Source organism: Macaca nemestrina, chromosome 7 (assembly GCF_043159975.1).
Source record: "Macaca nemestrina isolate mMacNem1 chromosome 7, mMacNem.hap1, whole genome shotgun sequence".
Lineage (NCBI taxonomy): Eukaryota > Metazoa > Chordata > Mammalia > Primates > Cercopithecidae > Macaca > Macaca nemestrina.
Window position 1 is genome coordinate 44,306,052 of NC_092131.1, and position 26,966 is coordinate 44,333,017.

The following is a 26,966-nucleotide window of genomic DNA, read 5'->3' on the forward strand; positions in this document are numbered from 1 at the left end:
TACAAGGTATGAGGGCAGTTGGGAGGGGGTACTAGAACCAATCCCCCATGGATACTGAGGGAGGACTGCAGCAGTCTTCTCCCCACCATAATAATTCTAATGGATTTGGTTTTTAGTTGGCATAGTCTATCTTTGTATGTAGAATTCTAAAAATTGATTGTATATTATTTTATTCTAAAAGGAGATATTTTCCGAATACCCTACCTCTGCCTCTCCTATCCCTTGCCACTCCTCTTGTTCAGGACCTTATTAACCTCATCTTTCCCCATTACATTACTATCTAGATTCCTCAGCTCCCATCTTAATTTCTCCTTCCTTCCTTCCTTCTTTCCTTCCTTGCTTCCTTCCTTCCTTCTTCTCTCTCTTTCTCTCTCTTTCTTTCTCTTTTCTCTCTCCTCTCTCTCTTCTCTTTCTTTTTTTTCTTGTTGCTCAGGCTAGAGTGCAATGGTGTGATCTCGGCTCACTGCAACCGCCACCTCCTGAGTTCAAGCAATTTTCCTGCCTCAGCCTCCCAGGTAGCTGAGATTACAGGCATCTGCCACCATGCCTGGCTACTTTTTGTATTTTTAGTAGAGATGGGGTTTCACCATATTGGCCAGGCTGGTCTGGAACTCCTAACCTCAGGTGATGCTCCCTCCTCAGCCTCCCAAAGTGTTGGGATTACAGGCATGAGCCACCGCACCTGGCCTAATTTTTCTTATTGCTAGCAAATTAGTCTTCCTAAAGATTACTATGCCAATCCCAGCATTCTTTCATCCTCTTTTTGTTCCTTTTTGTAGCTCTCTGTTGCCAAAGAATAAAGTGCAATTTTGTAGCATCGATTTTAAATTTTTCTGCAATGAGGTTTAACTTCATCTCTTTCTCCCATGAACACTTTCAGCTGTTTTAAAAACCTACCTAGCTATTTCTAGTCTCACCATTGTTACCCTAATTAACAGAGGTTCTCTAAACAAAAATTATATTTATTTGGGAATAGGACATATTCCCTATGTGCCATAGTAATGTGCCATAGTAAATGATGCATAGATGTATATTCAAGGAGGTAAAGGAAGACAAAGGTTTTTGTTTTTGTTTTTGTTTTAAACACATCTGTGCTTGGAAAAGATTTTTGTTTTTAATTTTTAAAATTTATTTTATTTTGAGACAGGGTGTCACTCTGTTACCCAAGCTGGAACTCAGTGGTGTGATCTCACCTCCCTGCAACCTCTGCCTCCTGAGCTCAAGCAATTCTCCCATCTCAGCCTCCTGAGTAACTAAGACCACAGGCACTCATCACCATGTCCGGCTAATTTTTTTGTATTTTAGTAGAGACGGGGTTTCACCACGTTGCCCAGGCTGGTCTCGAACTCCTGAGCTCAAGCCATCCATTTGCCTTGGCCTTCCAAAGTGCTGGGATTACAGGCATGAGCCATCATGCCTGGCTATTTTATTTTATTTTGAGACAATCTCACTCTGTCGCCCAGGCTGGAGTGCAATAGCATGATCTCAGCTCACTGCAACCTCTGCCTCCTGGGTTCAAGTGATTCTCCTGCCTCAGCCTCCCAAGTAGCTGGGATCATAGGCATGCACCACCATACCTGACTAATTTTTGTATTTTGAGTAAAGATGGGGTTTCGTCCTGTTGGTCAGTCTAAGCCACCGCACCTGGCCCGTTTTGTTTTTTAAAACAAGTGATCCCATATTGATTCTAACAACTTCAACACTGTGTTCACTCAATCTCCTTTTCTATGTCTTGAATGGTTTGCTTCCAAAATTTCCCCTCTGGGCTGGGCACCGTGGCTCACACCTGTAATCCCAGCACTTTGGGAGGTGGAGGTGGGTAGATTGCTTGAATTCAGGAGTTGGAGACCAGCCTGGCCAACGTGGTGAAACCCTGTTTCTACTAAAATACAAAAATTAGCTGGGTGTGGTGGTGAATGCCTGTAATCTCAGCTAACAGGGAGCCTGAGGCAAGATAATTGCTTGAACCCAGGAGGTGAAAGTTGCAGTGAGCCGAAATCGTGCCACTGCACTCCAGCCTGGGCGACAGAGTGGGACTGTGTCTCAAAAAACAACAACAACAATAAAAACCCCAAATTTCCCCCTCTAAATTTCTATTCAACACAAATGCTATTTCTTCCCTGTTTGGGAAATAATGTCTTTGATTATTCTATTATTATGCCCCTGATACTGTGGCTGTACTTCCATTAAAGCTTTTTTCTTTCTTTTTTTTTTTTTCTTTTTTTGAGACACGGTCTCACTATGTTGCTCAGGCTGGTCTCAAACTCCTGGGCTCAAGCGATCCTCCCACCTCAGCCTCCCAAAGTGCTGGGATTAAAAGCATGAGCCACTGCACCTGGCCCATTCCCTTAAAGTTTTAACACAGTTGTTTTTCATTATAGTATGCTGTGTATATTTTTAATCTGCCCTTCTGATTAAGAGCTTCTTGAGGGCAAGACAGTGTCTTATTCCTCTCTGTATCTTCTCTAGCCCTTACCCTAAACCTTGCACTTGGTAAGTGTTCAATATTTGTTCTTTTCATTAAAATGAATGGAAAACAATTTCCTATTTGGCCTCACATAACATTTTGTGTAACATATGTTTATTATATCTAAACTAAATATAATGTGAAAGTTCAAGACTCAGAAGTCAGTTGAATGTTGTTTGCTGTAAGGCAGAAGATGGAATTTCTTAAAATAGTGGTTACAAGTGAATAGAAAATATTGAACAGGTACTCTTAAGAATTCTCAGGAGTTGGCTAAGCTTGGTGACTCATCCCTGTAATCCCAGCACTTTGGGAGGCAATTGTTGGTGGATCACTTGAACCCAAGGGTTTGGGACCAGCCTCGGCAGCATAGGGAGACCCTGTCTATTTTTATAAAATTATAAGGGCCCCGTGCGGTGGCTCAAGCCTGTAATCCCAGCAGGCTGAGGCAGGCGGATCACAAGGTCAGAAGATTGACACCATCCTGGCTAACACGGTAAAACCCTGTCTCTAATAAAAATACAAAAAAGTAGCCAGGCGTGATGGGGGGTGCCTGTAGTCCCAGCTACTCAGGAGGCTGAGGCAGGAGAATCACCTGAATCCAGGAGGCGGAAGTGGCTGTGAGCTGAGATCGCGCCAATGCACTCCAGCTTGGGAGACAGAGCGAGACTCCACCTCAAAAAAAAAAAAAAAAAAAAGAAAAAGAAAGAAAGAATATACATATATATTACATATATATTTTTTTCTTTCTTTTTTCTTTTTTGTTTGTTTAAAGAAAGAGTTCTTGGGGGTAACATAGCTACTAAATATGAGTGTGGACTCTAGTTTCTGAGTTCTGGCTCTACTAGCTACTAGAAGACCTTGAATATATTCTTTAATGTTTCCATACCTCAAATTTTCATATGTGGGATGAGGATAGAAATAATATCTACCATATAGTTGTGAGGATTAAGGTGGTTACTCTCTGCAAGGCACATCAGATAGTACCTGTCATATAAGTACTAATAAAGTTACCTTCATTATTAAAATTGGCTATCCAAAAAGAGAAAGTTTCACTTTCTTGTTGTTTTCTAGTGATCATTTAAGTGAAATAATTCCAAATAATTGATTACTAAACAGCTCCTGAACATACTGGTTTGACCAGAACCTGTGGCAAATGTCAAATAATCAGGTTCAAACAAGTTTTAATCATTCTTCAGGCTTCAATATCTTTGCAGGGGAGTTGAATGAGAATGGACTTCCAAAGTTTATTCACTGATATTTATTCAATAAACATTACTGGGCTGGGCGCCGTGGCTCATGCCTGTAATCTCAACACTTTGGGAGGCTGAGGCAGGCGGATCACCTGAGGTCGGGAGTTCGAGATCAGCCTGACCAACATGGAGAAACCCCATCTCTACTAAAAATACAAAATTTGCCAGGTGTGGTAGCACATGCCTGTAATCCCAGCTACTTGGGAGGGTGAGGCAGGAGAATCTCTTGAACCCGGGAGGCAGACGTTGTGGTGAGCCGAGATGGCGCCATTGCACTCCAGCCTGGGCAACAAGAGTGAAACTCTGTCTCAAAAAAAAAAAAAAAAAAAAAAAATGCTGGGTTAGAAATACAGAAATCGAGGACACAGTTCCTGTCTTCAACTAACTCATGAACTAATATAGAAGACAGTCTTGAAGGACTCACCTAGGTGAGAAATGGAAGGAAGTGAGTTCAAGACAGAGAAATCACAACCATAAAAAAGAATGAAATAATGTCCTTTGAGGCAACATGGATGCAGCTGGAGGTCATTACCTAAGCAAATTAACACAGAAAAACACAAATAATGTTCTCACTTGTAAGTAGGAGCTAAACCTTGAGTACACATGGACATAAAGATGGAAACAACAGACACTGGGGACTCCAAAAAGTGACGAGGAAGGGCTGAAAACTAACGTGTACTATGCTCACTACCTGGGTGATGGGATCAGTTGTACCCCAAATCTCAGTGTCATGCAGTATAGTATACCCATGTAACAAATCTGAACAAGTACCTTCCAAATTATACGTATGTGTGTATATATATATACAGAGAAATAGTCTGAACACATGGAGCATGGAATATTCAGGGAACTTCATTTCAGAATAATTGAACATCAGGTGAGAATAACTGAATACAGCACAGTGGTAAGAAAGACAGGTGGGAGCAGGATGATGAAGACCTCGCATGTGAGGCCTGGTTAGCACCTGGCTTCCCTCAGCTTGCATACCTCATGGCTTTGGTCAGGAAAACAAAAAGCCAGGCGAAAGCCAGGCGAAAGCCAGGCACCATTGTGTGCACCTGTCACCCAGTTACTCAGGAGGCCTAGGCAGAAGGATTGCTTGGGTCCAGGAGTTTGAGGCTTCAGTGCCCTGTGATTGGCCTATGAATAGTCACTACACTCTGGCTTGGGCAAGAAGGCAAGACCCTGCATATATATTTAAAAGTCAGGTGGGTAGCCAAAGAGCCTCTGTGAAATCAACGTTATGTGTAAATTAGACCTCAAGTACCTGCTGTTCCTCAGGTATCTTGAGAAACCTAAATTTAGTCCTTCATGAATGCCAAACAAAAATCAGAATTTCATCTTAAGGCAAGGGGAAACATGGAAGGGTATTAAGCAGGGTAGAACTGTGAGCACGTTTACTTTTCAGAAAGCAGTTTTGAAAGCAGTGTGGAAAACAGATTTGAGGGGTGGCAAACAGAGGCAGAGGTACGGAGAAGAGAATGCATTCTGTCTGGAGATGCTGAGCTTGAGGTAATGGTGGACATTTGAATGGTTAAGATGTTAAGACCACAGTAAGACATCAGATTCAGTACTTCAAATACAGTTTCCAAGGTATATTCTGTTCTTAGCATACTCTCAGTCCAATTTCCTACAACTGCTATGATTATATGTGTGTGGTTGTTAATTCACATTATAGTCTAAGAAGTTTTAACATAAAGAATGTCATTTTAGCCTTTTTCCATAATCCTACAAGGCAGAGAGGACTATTCTCCCCATTTTGCAGTGAGGAATTATATAATACCTCTGAGGCTGTACATGATTTATTTGCCTAAGATCACAGAGGAATGAGGTGCAGTGGCATGCTCTCAGCTCACTGCAACCTCTGTCTCTTGGGTTCAAGTGATTCTCCTGCCTCAGCCTCCTGAGTAGCTGGGATTACAGGTGTGAGCCACCATGTCTGACCACAAACCTAGCTTTTCTGATTCAAGATAGTGTTTGCTCCATAATAGTGTACTATATACACTTGTAGTATAACCCATCAGTGTCTGTTTTGCTCCCAGCACTATGTTAGCAAAAACTTTTTTAAAATTAGAAGATCAGGTCAGGCCCTTGCCTCTGAGAAACAGCAGTATTGGCCAGGCACCATGGCTGAAACCTGTAATCCCAGTAGTTTGGGAGGCTGAGGCCAGTGGATCACCTAAGACAAGAGTTTGAGACCACCTAGGCAACATGGTGAAACCCTGTCTCTACCAAAAAACACAAAAAAACCGCCAGGAGTGGTGGCGGGTGCCTGTGGTCCCAGCTACTTGGGAGGCTGAGGTGGGAGAATCGCTTGAACCTGGGAGGCGGAGGTTGCAGTGGACTGAGATAGCACCACTGCACTCCAGCCTGGGTGAGAGAGTGAGAGAGACCCCGTCACACACACACACACACACACACACACAGCAGTACTGGTTTTTGACAACACTGTACACTGACAATCCGATCTGGCTTCTGGTTCTAATTCTGCCTCTAACCACTTCTGTGATTATATTTTATTAGAAAATAACAGAAACTCAGCCCGGCACAGTGGCTCATGCTTGTATTCCCAGCACTTTGGGAGGCCAAGGCGGGCCAATCACCAGAAGTCAGAGTTCAAGACCAGTCTGACCAACATGGAGAAACCCCGTCTCTACTAAAAATACAAAATTAGCTGGGCATGGTGGCATGTGCCTGTGTAATCCCAGCTACTTGGGAGGCTGAGGCAGGAGAATTGCTTGAGCCCGGGAGGCAGAGATTGCGGTGAGCCGAGATCACGCCATCATGCTCCAGCCTGGGTGACAGACCGAGACTCCGTCTAAAAAAAAAAAGAAAAAAAAGAAAAGAAAATAACAGAAACTCAACTCAAACAAATCTAAGTCAAGAGGGGGATTTATGGGCTCATGAAATCCAAGGAGGAATTTAACAATCAGGTGTCAAGAAAGGCAGAGCTGCCAGTGTGGTGGCTCACGCCTGTAATCCCAGCACTTTGGGAGGCCGAGGCGGGTGGATCACCTGAAGTCAGGAGTTCAAGACCAGCCTGGCCAACATGGAGAAACACAGTCTCTACTAAAAACACTAAAATTAGCCAGGTATGGTGATGGGCCCCTATAATCCCAGTCACTTGGGAGCCTGAGGCAGGAGAATCACTTGAACCCATGAGGTGGAAGTTGCAGTGAGCTGAGATCACACCACTGCACTCCAACCTGGGCAACAGATCAGACTCCGTCTCAAAAAGGCAGGGCTAGCCTGGGCATGGTGGCTAACGTCTGTCATTCCAGCACCTGAGGAGGCTGAGGTGGGAAGGCTGTAATTCCAGCGCTTGCCCAGGAGTTTGAGACCAGCTTGGGCAATATGATGAAACCCCATCTCTATGAAAAATACAAAACTTAGCTGGGTATGGTGGTGCGTGCCTAATGGGAGGATCCATTGAGCCTGGAAGGTTGATGCTACAGTGAGCCATGATCAAGCCACTGCACTCCAGCCTGGGTGACAGAGCCAGACCCTGTCTCAAAAACAAAAAAAAACAAAAAACAAACAAACAAAAGGCGGGGCTGCAGAGATGAAACAAGGGGCCTGAACCTTGTTAGGAGTCTTTCCAAGTCTTGTATCTATTGCTTTTGGTATGGCAGTTTCACTCTCTCTCAACACTAACCAGCTTTCTCTAAAGGTAGGACATATGTCTACTATGTTTCTAAGTTTAGACTTAAAAGTTTTAACCATTGGAGAGAAACCACCCCAATCTCTCACAGTCTGAAAGTACAAAAATCTCAGGGAACCCACTCCCTGGCCCAGCAGAGGGTGGGAACCCAATTTGGGGTTACCCAGAGGAACGCATTCCACAGAGTTCTAGCAAGATCATCACAGGTGCCAATTTTCTTCGGTATGATATGAAAGATACAAACCTTAAATACAGGGGATGATATAGTTAGGTAGGATAGAAAGCCATTGTTCCAGGTAGGGGAAAGAAGCCTTGAGTTAGTGATGTAGGTAGTCTATGAATGAAAAGACAAGTCTGACTGGAGGACAAGGCTGGGTCCTTGTTCCCATAGGAAATAAGCATGAATTGCTAGGGTAGGAAGTGATTATAATGGACCAAAAAGCTAAACATAGAATTTGTTTTATTTGAAGCAGCCATTATAGGTTTCTTGTATAGATTCAACTATGACTTCTGAAATCTCACTTTATAACAAAGAAATCTTGAATCACTTCCTAGAATACTCCTTCCTTGTCTTAACTGAACTTAGGTTAGGGTGGTAGCAGTGGGAATGAAGAATGGGTGAGGGAATTCAGAGAAGGAAAGCTAAAAAGACAACACGTGGTCTAATCTGGAACCTAGAAGGATAGCACTCTCAAAGACTATTTGACACAAGCATCTTGAAAGCAGGAGCTATATCTTATTAACATTGCATCTCCAAGAACCTAGCACAGTCAGCAAATATCACATTAATAAACTGAGTGACTCTCATAAAATGAGAAAATTAAGAAGATGACCTCTAAGCCCCTTCCAACTCCACAAATCTTTGAGTCTGTTTCTCATCTTGATCTTAAAAGTCATGAAAGTCCTCAAATATCTACACACAAAAATGATAGGTTGTTAAAAAGGTTAAGATGGGTAGTGTTTGGTGGCTCACGCCTATAATCCCACCACTTTGGGAGGCAGAGGCCGGTGGATGGCTTGAGCTCAGAAGTTGGAGACCAGCCTGGGCAACATGGTGAAACCCTGTCTCTAAATAAACAAACAAACAAACAAAACAAAAAATATGCAAAAGGGCTGTAAATTGTAGTATACTTACAAAAATAGGTATTCAAAAATATATTAAACACATTTTATAATGATTTTCACCAAGGACTAAAGTTTATTAAAAGTTTACATTCTTCAGAAAATTTAATTAACTAGAATATTCCATTTTCTTTTTTTGCAGGGTGGCCGGGGGAGCTTTCTGGTAAGCACCGTAAAGTCTGATGGGCAAATTCTAAAAGAGTTGTAACACTTAGAATATTCCATTCTGATTGAGAATTTTCTCCAGTATATTCATTATTATAAACATCAAAATATTAGGGGCAAATCAACACCTACTAAGATGTCTAAATGGTGAATGTGCAGATGTGACTGGAGATTTCAAGACCTGAACTTAAAAAAAAAAATATTTTGAACCAGTAAGACATCTATATTTCCAATCATTGTTGGGGCAAAAAAAGGCATCAATCAGATTTTTTTTCACTGTTATAATAACTTTAATTTACCTTGCATTTTACAGAAGTCTATGAACGATTTTAAAAAAGCACTTCCTTACCCCATATCACGTTTCTCTGATAGTTGCTAAGTAGGCAATGAGTATGTCAACAGCTTGAGCATCAGCATCTTGCAAGGATTGCAGACCAACCAACTACTCACCAAACAACTTGGCAGCTTTTTCATCTTGTTTTTAATACAATGGTATATCCACTGTAATGGCAAACCTGTCCAGCCACATCTCCACAACACGCTTTGCAAAATCAGTGATTAGCAAATTAGTTAGCTTTGGCACGGAGCTGTGCTCACTTGCCAGTGACAGCCTGGAAGCCAGTTTTGATACTGGCAACAGAACATCTAGAATGACAAGTTTCACGCTGTGGGAAATAGAGTCGCCTGTCCTTCTGCAGGATTGCGTCTGGTGATTGGCATGTGTGACAAGTGACATATTCCTTGATATATCTTCTCAAGACATTTTCTCTATTTCTGTTGGAATCTTTTTTTGATTACAAGTTGGTTATTACTATCTATAGAATCACTTGTACCCAATTCAGCCAATGAAAATGCAAGGAGATGTTTGGGCCGATGATGTAATAGTTAACAGATATCTGTAAAGTTGACAAAAGAAGTTTTCTTGGTTCCTACTCGGACGACCTGTGGAGGTTTCATGACAGATTTCCTTTTTTCCCTGGCAGCCATATCTAGATTCTTTTCCCTCAGGATGTTGAACACTCGATTCAGTAGCTCCTCATATGTGTAGTCTCTTTCTGAGCCTGCCCAAGCAGGGCCTGATTACTGAATGACACACCATCATCTTTTTTGCTGTCTTCATCTTCCAGAGCCTCACCTTTCTCTAGTATTTCATCCTTATCTGGGAACTTGACCTTCTTCTTTTTCTTCTTTTTATTGCCAAACATAATGTCAAGGTCATCCTCTGGTTCAGCTGATTCTTGAACACTACTTTCAATCTGAAGATCCTTTACACCTTCAGCTTCATCAATATCAAATATCTTTTCAGTTTTTTTCTTCTTTTTCTTTTGATTAAAGAAGTTCAAGTCATCTAGATCATCAGAAGCATATTTTTTCCTACTGTCCTCTTCATCAGCTCCAAGTCTTTGTCCTCAGTTGGCTCTGGCTCCACTTCTTTCATTTCTGAAGGCTGAGTTTCCTCTGTTTGGGTATCCCCTTCCTCATCTAACATAAAAGGCTTCTTCTTCTTTTTCTTCTTACTCTTAGTAGGATCAAAAATCATGTCGTCCCCAGACATGGCTGCAGTTTGAGTGAGCTCAGCATGGACCGGAAGTCAGATGGGTCAGCTGGAGTGCAATGGAGTGATCTCGGCTCACCGAAACCTCCGTCTCCCAGGTTCAAGCCATTCTCCTGCCGCAGTCTCGAGTAGCTGAGATTACAGGCATACAGCACCACATCCGGCTAATTTTGTATTTTTAGTAGAGACGGGGGCTTCTCCATGTTGGTCAGGCTGCTCTCGAACTCCTGACCTCAGGTGATCCGCCTGCCTTGGCCTCCCAAAGTGCTGGAATTACAGGTGTGAGTCACTATGCCCGGCCCAGTCAGATTTTAAGAACAAGAAAAATAGGACTGAGAAGAGAATTGTTAACAAAGAAAGAGGAAAAACGTCTTAGGGAGTAATTTTCTTAAAAAATATTACAGAGTTTGGGTAAAGGAAAACAGTATAAATGGTCTCTATGGTAAGGAAGAATTCCACGGTCAGCTCAGCCTATGTGGGCTAGAAATAAAGCAGGTGATGGGCCCATTTATTATCATTCATTTATTTTGTTCTATTTTTGCTTTTTGCCTGGGATACTTTTAGACCATTTCTGTGTAAGGTACTTTCCCTTAGAATTTTACCTTGGGAGAAGGTGATTCAAACGTTGAGGCATAAAAACCTTAGAAGATAGAAAACTCATTATCCATTAATGATAAAATTTTATTAATATACATCACACATTTTATTTACATTTGTGCTATCACAGAGATTGAGAATTCAGAGGAAATCCTATTTTTGAGAAATATAATAAAACTAATCAAAGATGCAGGATAAAATCATTAGGTGTATATATAAAGAATTTAATTAACATAGGTTTAATTTTTCAAAAATAACTTATTCATAATGAATATTTATTGATGCCCATAATGTACTATTATTGATATCGACATATCACAAATATTCTAGTAACAGCCGAGTGCTATGGCTTGAACCTATAATCCCAGCTACTTGGGAGGGTGAGGCAGGATTGCTTAAGGCCAGGAGTTCAAGACCAGCCTGGGCAACATAGTGAGACCTGGTCCCTAAAAAAATAAAAATAAAACAATTCTATAATGGGCTGGGCACGGTGGCTCATGCCTGTAATCCCACCACTTTGGAAGGCCAAGGTGGGTGGATCATGAGGCCAGGAGATCGAGACCATCCTGGCCAACATAGTGAAACCCCGTTTCTACTAAAAATACAAAAATTAGCTGGGCATGGTGGCACAAGCCTGTAATCCCAGCTACTTGGGAAGCTGAGGCAGGAGAATCGCTTGAACCCGGGAGGTGGAGACTGCAGTGAGCCAAGATTGTACCACTGCACTCCAACCTGGTGACAGAGTGAGACTGTCTCAAAGAAAAAAAAATCTATAATATTAACAATTTATGGCAAATAGTTTGCAATATATACATTTTATCATTTAATAATAAAAAATTAAATTAGGTTCCAGATAGGCAAAAGAAAACAAGTTAATGACAATAAATATTCAGTTTAAAATGAATATTATAATTTTGTTAAGTAAAATAGTTGTAAACATAGATTACTTAGAATGTATATTTCTAAAGATAAAGTTCTTTGACCTCATTGTAAAAGTAGTTGAATCAGTGATTTATCTCAATCCAACATAATAAGGTACAAATTTAATTTGCCTATGGAAGGTAAAATGTCCAAGTTAGCTAAGACTGCATATTGTTTCCTTACTACTTTTATGAAAGTTACATTAGAAATGACAGCAACATTTTACCTTTATAGAATATCTATGTCAAAAAAATTTTACTAATGTATAAAATTAAACTGAGGGCTAGGCGAGGTGGCTCACACCTATAATCCCAGTACTTTGGGAGGCTGAGGCGGGTGGATCACGAGGTCAGGAGTTCAAGACTAGCCTGGCCAACATGGCGAAACTGCGTCTCCACTAAAAATACAAAAATTAGCTGGGTGTGGTGGCACATTCCTGTAATCCCAGCTACTTGGGAGGCTGACGCAGGAGAATTGCTTGAAACCAGGAGGTGGAGGTTGTAGTGAGCCAAGATCACGCCACAGCACTCCAGCCTGGGCGAAAGAGCAAGACTCCATCTCAAATAAAAATAAAAATAAAAATAAACTCAAGCACAGAGAAGGATATAAGAAAATCAACATGTTAATTATGAAGCATGGATATGACACAGTTCTCATATCATGGGATATCTTTATTTGGCTTTTGCAGGAAAGACACTGAATCACACCCAGGTAGTATATCCCTACTTGGCAGCAATATTTTTTCTTCAAAAAAATGTTTATTCAGATTCTGAGAGAATGGAAAAAATAAACAAAAATTTAAAAAATTAAAATGTTACGCTTTGTGATAAAAATACTTGCCGTAGAATGTTTATATTTGAATCTTTTAATATAGTTAATTTTTTTTTGTTTTCTTTTTACTTTTTTCTTTTTCTTAGAGGCAGGGTCTCACTACATTGCCCAGGCTGGTCTTGACCTCCTGGCCTCAAGCAATTCTCCTGCCTTGGCCTCCCAAAATTTTGGGATTATAGGCATGACCCATGGTGCCTGGCCTATAGTTAAACTTCAATTAAATTTTAAGGTATTCTATTAGGAAAATTTCAGAGGGAATATGGATAGAAACCACCCAAACTACTATTCTTTATACCATGGCTCTTTGGTATGTAGGTAAGACCATGTCCCGCTCATTAACAATGATTTATTGCACCAGTGTCAGCTCCTTCAAGTTCTGTCAGCTTGTATTATTTTTCCTGTTTAGTGCACTTATAGGTAAAATTTCCATTTCTCTATCATCTTTGTTCCCACTACTGTTAAAGAGAATATTGCATTCTGACAAAATATACCAGTGCTAAAGGACTCATAAATCAGCCATGTGATATAATGATCACCTCTACTTTGTTTTACATACTTTCCTCTTTCTCTGCCATCTCTGGGATAAACAGTCCCTAGAATAGGAAATTCTTCAGATGAATCTGAATAATTCCCTTGTAAACAAATTATTTTGACAGAAAAGCACATACACAATCCCTCAGCCTGACGCTGTTCTCCCCTTCTCTCTATAAACCAAGATGCTCCTTGTCGTCAAATGCCAACGAATCATCTGTTTCACAGAACCATTCATAGAGAATCCAATGCCACCTCTCTGCTTACTCCACGGAGTGATTACTTTGTCTCATTTTCCAGAGCTGTTTCGTATACCTGGCTTTACACCTCCTTTGAATATATTTGTATATTTTTCTCATGTTTTCTCTCCTTCACTACATTGCTAATGCTTCAATATTAGATACAAGGGTTGGCCGGGCTTGGTGGCTCCTGCCCGTAATCACAGCACTTTGGGAGGCTGAGGCAGGCAGATTACGAGGTCAGGAGATTGGGACCATCCTGGCTAACACAGTGAAACCCTGTCTCTACTAAAAACACAAAAAATTAGCTGGGTGTAGTGGCGGGTGCCTGTAATCCCAGCTACTCGGGAGGCTGAGGCAGGAGAATCACTTGAACCCAGGAGGCAGAGGTTGCAGTGAGCTGAGATCGCACCACCGTGCTCCAGCCTGGTGACAGAGCAAGACTCTGTCTCAAAAAAAAAAAAAAAAAAAAAATTAGACACAAGTTTGTTCCAACCAGGAATGGACTAGTAGTCCTTTGAATTCAAATGAAACATTTTAATTTTTTCCTAGTTCCAAAATCTCATTCAAATCTATCCCTTCCTTTCCAACCCCCCAGGACCAAGGTCCTAGTTCAGGCTCTCATTGTTTCTCACAATAATCTTCTAATTATTTACCTAACCTTCACTCTCTGACATCTGACAATTCGTCTTTGATTTCTTTCCCAGTTATCCTTCTAAAACACAGTTCTAATGGTGTCACTCCCTAGCCTAAAAGCCTTCCATGGCTCCCACTGTCTACAAAATTAAATCCCTGTGGTATTCAAGGATTTACAACCTAATACTATCCTCCCTTTGTAATCCCACTTCCAATCACCCTTGCTACTCTATGCTATAAGCTACTTTTTTTTTTTCATTTTTAAATTTTTACTGTTTGAGACAAGGTCTTACTCTGCTGTTCAGGCTGGAGTGCAGTGGTACAAATCGTAGCTCACTGTAACCTCTAACTCCTGGGCTCAAGCAATCTTTCCACCTCAGCCTTAAGAGTAGCAAGGGCTATAGGCATGTGCCATCACACTCAGCTAATTTTTTAATTTTTCTTTATTTTTGAGACTGAGTCTAGCTCTATTGCCCAGGCTGGAGTGCAGTGGCACAATCTTGGCTCACTACAACTGCCACCTCCCAGGTTCAAGCAATTCTCCTGCCTCAGCCTCCTGTGTAGCTGGGATTACAGGCGCCTGCCACGATGCCCGGCTAATTTTTGTATTTTTAGTAGAGATGGGATTTCACCATGTTGGCCAGGCTGGTCTCAAACTCCTGACCTCAAGTGATCCACCAGCCTCGGCCTCCCAAAGTGCTGGGATTACAGGCATGAACCACTGCACCAGGCCCCCATTAATTTTTTAGAAAATATTTTTGTAGAAATAGGGTCTTGCCATGTTGCCTAGGCTGGTGTCAAACCACTGACCTCAAGTGATCCTCTCACCTCAGTTTCCCAAAGTGCTGGGATCAAAGGAGTGAGCCACTGCACCTGGTCTCTATGGACTATTGTTTACCAAATACATTTTTGCCTATCACTATCTTCTTTCACTTTCTCTTCCCAAAATGGGCTTCTTCACCTATCCATATTTTGCTCTGTAAAACAATCCAGCTCAACAGGATCACCTCCTAACACCTTTCTTCCGTTCCTAGTCAAACTTGTCCTTCTCCTTTCCAAGGCATGCTGTTTATGTCTCTGTTTTACACTTGCCATCTGCTCCGTACTCTAGAAGTAGTCCTGTCTTTATCTCCCTTTTATACTGTGAACAGCTTGAGAGCATGGGTGATGATTTATTCCTATTTCTGTGGCCACAGCCTAGCAAGTGGAGTGGGAGGAGGAGAGTACCTGTCCCCGGGAAATGAAAATATTTTTCTTTTTTTTTTTTTTTTTTGAGATAGGGTCTCACTCTGTTACCCAGGCTGGAATGCAATGGCACAATCAGGGCTCACTGCAGCCTTGACCTCCCGGGCTCAAACAATCCGCCTGCCTCAGTCTCCCAGTTATCTGGGACTACAGGTGTGGGCCACCATGCCTGGCTTTTTTTTTTTTTTTTGAGATAGAGTTTCACTCTTGTTGCCTAGGTTGGAGTGCAATGGCGCGATCTCGGCTCACAACTTCCGCCTCCAGGGCTCAAGCAATTCTGCCTCAGCCTCCCGAGTAGCTGGGATTACAGGCATGTGCCACCCCGCCGCTAATTTTTTATTTTCAGTAGAGAGGGGGTTTCTCCATGTTGGTCAGGCTGGTCTTTAACTCCCGACCTCAGGTGATCCGCCCGCCTAGGCCTCGCAAAGTGTTGGGATTACAGGCGTAAGCCACTGCGCCCAGCCCTGCCCGGCTAATTTTGTTCATTTTTTGTAGAGGTGGGGTCTCCCTACGTTGCCCAGGCTGTTGTCATACTCCTGGACTCAAGCCATCCTCCCTCCTCGACCTCCCAAAGTGTTGGGATTACAGGCATTAACTACCACGCCTGAAGGAAAACATTTCTGGTGTCTTAAAGGCATGGGGCAATTTCAAGCCTGTTTCTTGGAAGTAGTTCACATTCTTTAATTACAGACCTTCACCTGACCATGGCCGGGTGTGGTGGCTCACGCCTGTAAACCCAGCACTTTGGGAGGCCAAGGCAGGAGAATCACTTCAGCCCAGGAGTTGGAGACCAGCCTGGGCAATATAGCGAGACTCTGTCTCATCTCTCTCTCTCCAGATATACATAAAAGACATTCACCTGACCTGAGGAGTCCAGAGACCTTATAAACTGCTCTAGCTAGAAGTCAAGTTGGTAACTTGTGAGACAGGGAAGTTAAGCGTCTAAATTAACGTTATCAAACTTAAAAATCTATATACTGCATTCATCCTCTACATTTATTCTGTGCAAGCCCTCTAGGTATTAGAATCTATGAAAAGGAAATTTTACACTTAAGTCAAGAACACCTGTGCTCCCTTAACATATACCAAAATATTTGATAAATGATACAGTATTTTGAATTTGTAGGTGGCTGGGTTTTCTTTTGCAGACCACACCTGTTAATATCACCTGGCTCTGTCTTGGGATCTACATGTAGTCTTGCCAACACTGGTCAATTGGCACGTGGTTTTCCGAACATCAGTCGCCTGGGACAGCTCTGTAATTACTTGTTAATTACTTGAGTCGAATGATTCCGGACTCGTGGTGGTTGCTTCGCCTTCATTGATCATTCACCATTTGGTTCTGTGCCCGCAGAATGTCCGGCTGCTTGGTCACAGGCATTGCACAAGCTGGCACCAGGATCGTGGCCTCTTCAAGTCAACGTCTGGCTGAGGGAATCCGGCGACACTAGCCCGCGTGGAAGAAGGGCTGAAGGTAGAGCAGGGAAACACGCCGCGACGCCTGCTGGTGGTTATTACCGGGGACCTCAAAGCGGCCGCCTGCCGATCCTCAACGCCAAGCAGCCGCCGGATGCGCTCAGGGCTGAACCTCGCAGCCCCTCCCCTCAGGGATCCCGGGCGGGGGCGGGGCGGGGCGGGGCGGGGCGCGGCGCGGCGCGGCGCGCGCGCCGAGGCCGCGGGCGGTGGCGGGGCGCGCGCGGAGAAGGAGGGGCGCGCGAGGGCGCGCGGCGGCCGCAGCGGCCTGTGGCGCCGTCACCCGGCGCACTCCGGCGGGTAGAGCGCGGTGCCGGTACCGCTGCTGCTGGCCGAGAGCGCGGGGACAGTTCGGGGCTGCGCCGGGGGCCGGCCAGCCTTCCCGGGGGTTCTGTTATCATGTCGCTGAGGCAGCGCCTGGCCCAGCTGGTTGGCCGTCTGCAGGACCCGCAGAAAGTGGCCCGTTTTCAGCGGCTGTGCGGGGTGGAAGCGCCGCCGCGGCGCTCAGCAGATCCAAGGGAGGATGAGAAGGCGGAGGCGCCCCTCGCCGGAGACCCTCGACTGCGAGGGCGGCCGCCGGGGGCGCCCGGAGGACCCCAGCCGCCCGGGAGCGACCGCAATCAGTGCCCCGCCAAGCCGGACGGCGGCGGCTCCCCCAACGGCGTGCGGAACGGGCTGGCGGCCGAGCTGGGCCCGGCCTCGCCGCGGCGCGCGGGCGCCCTGCGCCGCAACTCGCTGACGGGCGAGGAGGGCCAGCTGGCCCGCGTGAGCAACTGGCCGCTCTACTGCCTGTTCTGCTTCGGCACGGAGCTGGGCAACGAACTCTTCTACATCCTGTTCTTCCCCTTCTGGATCTGGAACCTGGACCCTCTGGTGGGCCGGAGGCTCGTGGTCATCTGGGTGCTGGTCATGTACCTGGGCCAGTGCACCAAGGACATCATCCGCTGGCCGCGGCCCGCCTCGCCGCCCGTGGTCAAGTTAGAGGTCTTCTACAACTCCGAGTACAGCATGCCCTCCACTCATGCCATGTCCGGCACCGCCATCCCCATTTCTATGGTCCTCCTCACCTATGGCCGCTGGCAGGTAAGGTTCCCTCTCGTCCTGTTCAGCCTGGGGGAGTTCAAAGAACTCGGAGTTCTCTTTGCTCTCTGCATTTATTTTAATTCGGCCGTTCCCCTCCAAAGCCTCTCTTTCCACAGGTTTTCACAATACCCTCAAACAGGCCCTTTCTGGGTTTTGAAAAATTAAGTGATTGGGGGAAACTAGAGACTTAGCCATTGAATTATATTTTAATATTAAATTCCCATTTAATGCCTTTCTTAGAACCCAAAGGACACACTTTTTCTAGAGTAATATATTGTCATTGGGCTTTGGTTGAGTTTTTAAAACGGCTTTAATTCTTGCAATGCACAGTGGAAGTGAATTTTTAAAATAATTAATCGCTATGTAAACTAAGACCCAGTTTCACCGTAATATATGGTGCCTTCCCTGAAACTGATTGTTTCAGAAAGAGGTAAAGTCATTAGCTTTACCGTGAGACAGTGTTTACAAAACCTTGCTGTAATTCCAAAACAAACGTGCTAGTTTCAAGCAATGAAGTAATCGATTTTCAGCGAAATTCCCTTTATGGAAGTTAACGGAGCACAGTGTGAGTTGTTTTTAAGGGGTGTGGTTGCTACTTTGCTGATAAAGTTTAATTATCTTCTGGATTACTGATCTGTAGTATCTTAACAGTTGTTGAGCTACAACTGTAATACTATAGTATTATTACCTCATTAACTCTAAAAATGCATGGTTTAGAAGTTATTCTTAAAGATAGGGCTCTTGATCAGACTAGTGGGTTTATAAAAATGGCAAATGTGACAGCAGGTTCAGCCTGACAATCAGGAAGAGTTTTTTTTTTTTTTTTTAACCCTCTCTGAAAACTGCCAAGGGAAGAGTTTTTAATGATAATCGTTTTTATTTTTCTTTTGTCCTTCCGATGTTTATCTGTCTTTGAATTGTAAGATTTGTTAATCCTGCAGACCAGTCCCTTATTTTAAGAATAAAGTGCGTAATTATGGAGGCTCTAAGGAAACAAACTTCCTCTATTTTTCCCCTTTACTTCACAAAATCATTTTACATTGAGAAATACACATTCTGTGTAAAACTCCATTATGGTAAGCTTACTTATCCCACATTAAATTTCAGTGTAGATAAAATTTTATCCCCATGGATAATTCTGTGTAGTGCATCTCTCTCACAGTACATGGAAAATACGCATTGTGCATAGTAAGAATGGCAGAATTAGGAGGAAAGAGTACCATGGGAAGTTTTTTTCTGTTTAACCAAAGGAGCTGTACGGTGATGTTCAGATTGTGAAGCAGTGCTAACCTGTTTTGCGTGATAGATAAATAGCTCGAATTTTTCATTTAATCTAAGTATTTATGAATTTAAAATTTTCAGTGAGCTGTGTTTGGCCTGATGATGTTAGCTGATGATGTTTCTCTTATTTTCATGAGACTTTTAGGATTCTGTAACAATAGAGCCTTTTATGATGCCTTCTCAGTGAGTAGCTATTTTGTATGCTATTAGTATTAGCAGTCAAAGTAAGAGAAAATAGCTATTTTTGCTCTTTATTTGTTCTGGACACATACTAACGAAGTCTGAAAACAGTACTGCTGAATCGTTTATGGGATATTGATATCCTAACATTTCAGAGTTGTTTGAATTATCAGAATAAGCTTAGATTTTAGTTTTTAAACCTAGTTTATTTAAATCAAAGTTTAGGAATTTGAGTATCATAGAATTTTAGACTTTGAAGCAGACTGGATGTTAGAAATCACCTGGTTTCAAACTGTCATTTTACAGATGTGCAAACTGACCAGTTACATTAAAATTAATCTTGTAATGCTTTAAATTTCTTGTTTTACATTTTTTCACTCTAAATTTGCATAATTTTTTGGTTAGCTGTTCTGAAAGAAAGCTTCCTGACGGAGTCTTGCTCTGTCGCCCAGGCTGAAGTGCAGTGGTGCAGTCTCGGCTCACTGCAACTTCTGCCTCCCGGGTTCAAGCAATTGTTTGCCTCAGCCTCCGGAGTAGCTGGGATTACAGGCGCCCGCCACCATGCTGGCTAATTTTTTTAGGATTTTTAGTAGAGACAGGGTTTCACCGTCTTGTCCAGGCTGGTCTTGTACTCCTGACATCAGGTGATCCACACGCCTTGGCCTCCCAAAGTGCTGGGATTACAGGTTTGAGCCGCCACACCTGGCCTAAGCCTCCCTTATATGAAACTTCTGTGTTTATAAATGTTTGTAATAATCCAGTACAAAAAACAAGATGGCTTTTTAACCTTTTTCCTTTTTTTTCCCTAAGACTCGGGGTCTCACTATATTGTCTAGGCTGGTCTCGAACTCCTGGGCTCAAGTTCCAAAGTGCCACCTTGCTCAGCCCCTTTTCCTTTTTTTTTAAGATCCTTGTTATCTATTGAAAACAAAAGTACCCTCCTTTGCTTCAGTTGTTTGGGTCCTCTGCTCTGTCAATTAGTATTGTACTGCATTGGAGGCTTGTATAGAAAGCCCTTCCCCTAGAAACTGGGCGAAGAATTAAACAATGAAAGCCTGGTGTTTTTCTAAGAAGTTTTGGTTGGCAGTCTTGCCTATCTCCTGTGCCTCAGCTGCTTATTTGGTACAGGTATGGTTACTTATATATGCCTAGGATGCTGAAACATCTTTCGAAACTGAGTTCTCTTACATATACCATTCCTTTGTCTTGGCTTTACTGCTTCACTCCTCCCTACTACTTAATGTTTCTCCCTTCATTGAAATTTGCTCAAGATTCACCACCCAGAAAATTTTAAATTAACCCTTTCTGTTTCATTATTCCTCACTTACACTTGAAATGACAGTATATGGCCAGGTGTTCACCCCTGTTCACCCCTGTTCACCCCTGTAATCCTAGCACTTTGGGAGGCTGAGGCGGGAGGATCCCTTGAGCCCAGGAGTTGGAGACCAGCCTGGGCAATATAGTGAGACCCTGTTTCTGCAAAAAAAAAAAAAAAAATCAAAAATTAGCTGGGCATGGTGGCATATGCCTATAGTTCTAGCTAAAATTAGCTGGGCATGGTGGCATGTGCCTGTAGTTCTAGCTACTAGGGAGGCTGAGGTGGGAGCATCACTTGACCCTGGGAGGCTAAGGCTGCAGTGAGCTGTGTTTGCACCACTGCATTCCAGCCTGGGTGATGGGTCAAGACCCTATCTCAGAGATAAACAAAGACAAGTGTACAAACTCGGGGGTTGTTTAAAAATGCAGATTTCTACATTTCCCAGGGTAAGTTTCCCAGTGATTCTGATCCATTAGATAAGTGAGGAGTTGTATTTCTTCAAGATTGTTGTCTCAGCTTCTTTGAAATTCCAGTCTTTGATTTTTTTTTTTTTTTTTTGGAAAACGAAATCTCTCTTTGTCGCCCAGGCTGGAGTGCAGGGTCGTGATCTCAGCTCACTGCAAACTCTACCTCCTGGATTCAAGCAATTCTCCTGACTCAGCCTCCTGAGTAGCTGGGACTACAGGAGCACACCACCACCCCCAGCTAATTTTTGTATTTTTAGTAGAGTTGGGGTTTCACCATGTTGGCCAGGATGATCTTGATCTCTTGACCTCGTGATCCACCCCCCTCAGCCTCCCAAAGTGCTGGGATTACAGACATGAGTCATTGCGCCCCACCTGAATTTTTTTAAGGTACCATATAAGACAAAGGAGAGTTTGGAATAGTGTAGCTCCAAGTAGTTACTTAAAGAGTTTTCTGCATATATTTTATGGTGATGGATAATAGAAAATGTTATGACCTTTTTCCAGGGATTAAATAACTTGAGATCCATTGTGTAGGATAATGATTATTGCTCTCATATTATTCATTGGAATTTTTTGTAGCCCGAATTGGAAAACAAATTAAGAAAAAAAGGAGCATCTGATATAAAGACAATAAATAGTCCTTTGAAGAATAAGATAAACAATATGACGTTCCTTTTCCATTTATGTTTGCATGTTCTTTTCAGAAATAAAATTTCTTAATTTTTAAAGCTCTGACTTGAATTAATTTAATTTTAAAATAATATGGAATATAATCAGTTCTAATTGTATACTTTGTTTAATTATAAGATTTTAGATTAGTTTCTTTTTTTTTTTTGAGATGGAGTCTCGCTCTTTCGCCCAGGCTGGAGTGCAGTGGTCGGATCTCAGCTCACTGCAAGCTCCGCCTCCCGGGTTTACAACATTCTCCTGCCTCAGCCTCCCGGGTAGCTGGGACTACAGGCGCCTGCCACCACGCCCGGCTAGTTTTTTGTATTTTTTTAGTAGAGATGGGGTTTCACCGTGTTAACCAGGATGGTCTTGATCTCCTGACCTCATGATCCGCCCGTCTCGGCCTCCCAAAGTGCTGGGATTACAGGCTTGAGCCACCGCGCCCGGCCGATTAGTTTCATTTTTTAAAAATTAGTCTTTTTTTTTTTTTTTTTTTTTTTGAGACAGCGTCTCATTCTGTCGCCCAGACTGGAGTGCAGTGGCACAGTTCCGGCTCACTGCAGCCTCAACCTCCCAGGCTTAAGTGATCCTCCCACCTCAGACTCCCAAGTAGCTGGGACCACAGGCACACACTGCCATGGACAGATAATTTTGTTTGTTTGTTTATTGTAGAGACAGGGTTTTGCCATGTTGCTTAGGCTGGTCTTGAACTCCTGGGCTCAAGTGATCCTCCCACCTCGGCCTCCCAAAGTGCTGGTATTACAGGTGTCAGCAACCTTGCCCGGCCAAAAATTAGCCATAGCACTTACTTTGTAGACAACTCATTGCCAACTAGTCTTTCACTTTATGTGCTTTTACTACTTTGTATTTTAATAACTTATATTTTATAATATTAATTATATTAGTAATGTTACGATAACATTGTTAATATTTATTTATTTTGAGACGGTGTCTCACTTTGTTGCCCAGGCTGGAGTGCAGTGGTGCAATATTGGCTCACTGCAACCTCCGCCTCCTAAGTTCAGGTGATTCTCCTGCCTCAGCCTTCTGAGTAGCTGGGATTACAGGCACCCACCACCATGCCCAGCTAATTTTTTTTTTTTTTTTTTTTCTCAGTAGAGACGGTATTTCACCATGTTGGTCAGGCTGACCTCAAACTCCTGACCTTGGATCTGCCCACCTCGGACTTCCAAAGTGCTGGGATTACAGGCATGAGCCACCGTGCCTGGCTGTTAATATATATTTTTAAGCACTTACTATGAATCTGACATTGTTTGAAATGTCTTTTACCTAATTCACTCTTCTGTAATAATATCCCAATGTTTGATCCTATTATTAGCATGGGTTTACAGATGAGGAAACTGAGGTTCAGAGAGGTTATATTATATAATTTAAGCAAAGTAACATAGCCAGTAAGTGACAGGGCCTCTGACTGACTCAGGAGCTTATATAGAAAATTCATTTTAAATCACACTTTGTGTGTGATTTTTAAGTATGCTTGCAGTAATATTATTTTTGAAATATATGATTGTGTTCTTAAAATACAAGAATAGCTTTTATATACTTTGAGAAGATAATTTGTGTTTGTGTATATACATACATATGCAACATCCGCAAATATTTGTGTTTTAAACATGTATTAAGATGCTGACTGAAATCAAACGCTGATTTGTCACCTAATATAAATAAAAAATTTGATAAACACAGTAAGAGCTTTGGAAAAGAAAGACACATAAGAATATTCTGTCAAAACGTGGTTTACTGTAAATAGAGGAAGCTATCTGTGAGGTCATGAAAAGATAAATGGAAGAAAGGCAAAGAGTAAGAGTTACAAAAGTAGGTCACAATAAAGACCAGAGGAGGCTGCAAGATCCAAGAAAAATTGATCACTATGGTAATTCTGGAAAGAAACACAGTTTATTAAAAAATTGAATTGGTTTGCCTCTTTTTTACTGAGCATGATACTTGTGTTTGAAATTCACATTTTCCTGAGTTTATAAGTGCTTATTACTAATTCTTTTTTTCTTTTTTCTTTTTTTTTTTTTTGGAGACGGAGTCGTCTTCTTGTCACCAGGCTGGAGAGCAGTGGCATGATCGTGGCTAACTACAACCTCTGCCTCCTATGTTCAAATGATTCTTCTACCTCAGCCTCCTGTGTAGCTGGGATTACAGGTGCGCACCACCACACCTGGCTAATTTTTGTATTTTTTTTTTGAGATGGAGTCTTGCTGTGTCGCCCAGCCTGGAGTGCAGTGGCACGATCTTGGCTCACCCACCACATACCCATCTCTTCTAAAAATACAGAAATTAGACTGGGTGCTGTGGCTCACGCCTGTAATCCCAGCACTTTTGGAGGCCGAGGAGCATGGATCGCCTGAGGTCAGGAGTTCAAGACCAGCCTGACCAATATGGTGAAACCCTGTCTCTACTGAAAATACAAAAATTAGCTGGGTGTGGTGGCGGGTGCCTGTAGTCCCAGCTACTCGAGAGGCTGAGACAGGAGAATTGCTTGAACCTGGGAGGCAGAGGTTGCTTGAACCCTGGTGACAGAGTGAGACTCCGTGTTAAAAAAAAAAAAAAAGAAAAGAAAAAAACATGAAGAGGAGAGAACATTTCTTTCTCTGCCCCACAGCTTCTAGGGTCTTTTTTTCTAAAGGATTCAGTATTAGACTATTTCTTGTTTAGCTTCCCAGAGAAGTCCCAGCTACTCGGGAGGCTGAGACAGGAGAATTGCTTGAACTGGGAGGCAGAGGTTGCTTGAACCCTGGTGACAGAGTGAGACTCCGTCTCAAAAAAAATATGAAGAGGAGAGTACATTTCTTTCTCTGTCCCACAGCTTCTAGGGTCTTTTTTTAAAGGATTCAGTGTTAGACATTTCTTGTTTAGCTTCTCAGAGGTAGTCCCTACTTTTGCAGACATACATTTATGTAGTTGTTTGTTTATTTTGAGACAGAATTTTGCTTTTGTTGCCCCGGCTGGAGTGCAATGGCACGACCTTGGCTCACTGCAACCTTAGGCTCCCAGGTTCAAGCGATTCTCCTGCTCAGCCTCCCAACTAGCTGGGATTACAGGTGCCCACCACCACGCCCAGCTAATTTTTTGAATTTTTAGTAGAAATGGGTTTTCAACGTGTTGGCCAGGCTGGTCTTGAGCTCTTGACCTCAGGTGATCCACCCGCCTCGGCCTCCCAAAGTGCTGGGATTACAGGCATGAGCCACCGCACGCGGCCTATATAGTTTATTATTCATACACAAGGTGACGTACTGTTCTGGATCTTGCTTTTATCACTTAGTAATGTATTGCGAAGACCTTCTTTCCCCTCCCTCCCTCCCATTCTTCCTTCCATCCATCCATCTTTCTTTTCCTCTTTCTCTTTCCTTCCCATCCTTCCTTCCTTCCTTTCTATTTCTTCTTTTTTTCTTACCATTTTTGTTTTTACATAGGTTTCACCATGTTGCCCAGTTTGATCTCAATCTCCTGGGCTCAAATGATCCCCCTGCTTCGGTCTCCCAAAGTGCTGGGATTACAGGCATGAGCCACCATGCCCAAACTTTTTTTTTTTTTTTTTTTTAGATTCAGGCTCCCTCTGTCGCCCAGGATGGAGTGCAGTGGTGCCATCTTGGCTCACTGCAGCCTCCACCTTCCGTGTTCAAGCAATTCTCCTGTCCCAGCCTCCCAAATAGCTAGAATTACAGGCACCCACCACCATGCCCAGCTAATTTCATTTATTTATTTTTTCGTGTTTTCAGTAGAGATGGGGTTTCACTGTATTGGACAGGCCGGTCTCCAATTCCTGACCTTTAGTGATGCACCCGCCTCTGCCTCCCAAAGCTCTGGGATTATAGGCGTGAGCCACCGTGTCTGGCCCTTTTTTTAAAATTCCAACAATTAATGAATACTAATTATGTATCTGTGTTATTTTAAAATGCCTTACATAAATCTTTTTTTTTTTTTTTTTTTGAGACCGAGTTTCATGCTTGTTGCCTAGGCTGGAGTGCAGTGGCATGCGATCTCAGCTCACTGCAACCTCCACCTCCTGGGTTCAAGTGATTCTCCTGCATCAGCCTCCCTAGTAGCTAGGATTACAGGCGCCCACCACCATGCCCAGCTAATTTTTCTTTTTCTTTTTTTTCTTTTTGAGACAGAGTTTCACTCTTGTTGCCCAGTCTGGAATGCAAAGGCCCGATCTCAACTCATTGCAACCTCCACCTCTCAGGTTCAAACAATTCTCCTGCCTCAGCCTCCCGAGTAGCTGGGATTACAGACATGCTACCACGCCCGGCTAATTTTTGTATTTTTAGTAGAGACGGGGTTTTGCCATATTGACCATGCTGGTCTTGAACTCCTGACCTCAGTGATCCACCTGCTGCAGCCTCCCAAAGTGCTGGAATTACAGGTGTGAGCCACCATACCTGGCCTAAATTAATTCTTTTAATACTCATGAAATCCTGTATTTTCACTAGTTTGCCAAAGAAACTGAGGCAGAGGACGGTTGACTAACTTGCCCAAGATTACTCAGCAAGTACATACCTTACAGAGCCTGGATTCAAACCCAGGCACTTTGACTGCAAAATGATGCTATACTACTGGATCATGTTGCTGCTTCTCTCTGTCTCTCTCTCTCTCTCTCTCTCTCTCTATATATATATATATTTTTTTTTTTTTTCTTTTCTTTTTGTTTTTTGAGATGGAGTCTCACTTTGTCACCCAGGCTGGAGTGCAGTGGTGCGATCTCAGCTCACTGCAACCTCCATCTCCCGGGTTCAAGCAATTCTCCTGTCTCAGCCTCCTGAGTAGCTGGGATTATAGGCACGTGCCAACATGCCTGGCTAATTTTTGTATTTTTAGTAGAAATGGGGTTTCACCATGTTGGCCAGGCTGGTCTTGAACTCCTGACCTCAAGTGATCTGCCCACCTTAGCCTCTTAAAGTGTCCATATTAATACATTCTACATTTTTTATATATATATATACACATATATATATATATGGAGAGAGAGAGAGAGAGGGAGAGGCAAACAGAGAAGGAGAGAGAAAATGCTATATAATTTTTGTCACATTTGCATGCTGTTCCAATATATTAATATGACATAATTTAATAAGTTGACTATTTCTATACATATATTTAGATATTTATTTATTTTCCCAGAGCTCCCCTCAAGAAATATTCCAATACCTTTAGTTTTCCAGTCGTTTGCTAGTATAATGACACAGTGACTGTTTGTTGGAACACATTACTATGTCAAAGAATATATAGGCATTTAAATTTTAACAGA

At 42.8% G+C, this 26,966-nt stretch overlaps 1 protein-coding gene and 1 pseudogene across 1 annotated transcript in view; one reads left to right on the forward strand and one right to left on the reverse strand.

The window, feature by feature from the left end:
- Positions 1-8,945: 8,945 nt before the first annotated feature.
- On the reverse strand, positions 8,946-10,422 carry LOC105473686 (eukaryotic translation initiation factor 2 subunit 2 pseudogene; annotated as a pseudogene).
- A 6,503-nt stretch (positions 10,423-16,925) lies between these two features.
- Positions 16,926-26,966, forward strand: part of LOC105473685 (sphingosine-1-phosphate phosphatase 1) — a 49,562-nt gene continuing 39,521 nt past the window's right edge. Inside the window, exon 1 of the mRNA XM_011727610.3 lies at positions 16,926-17,776. Within this exon, the coding sequence (XP_011725912.1) occupies positions 17,093-17,776 (684 nt within the window). The 5' untranslated portion in view covers positions 16,926-17,092. The remainder of the gene's footprint in view (positions 17,777-26,966) is intronic.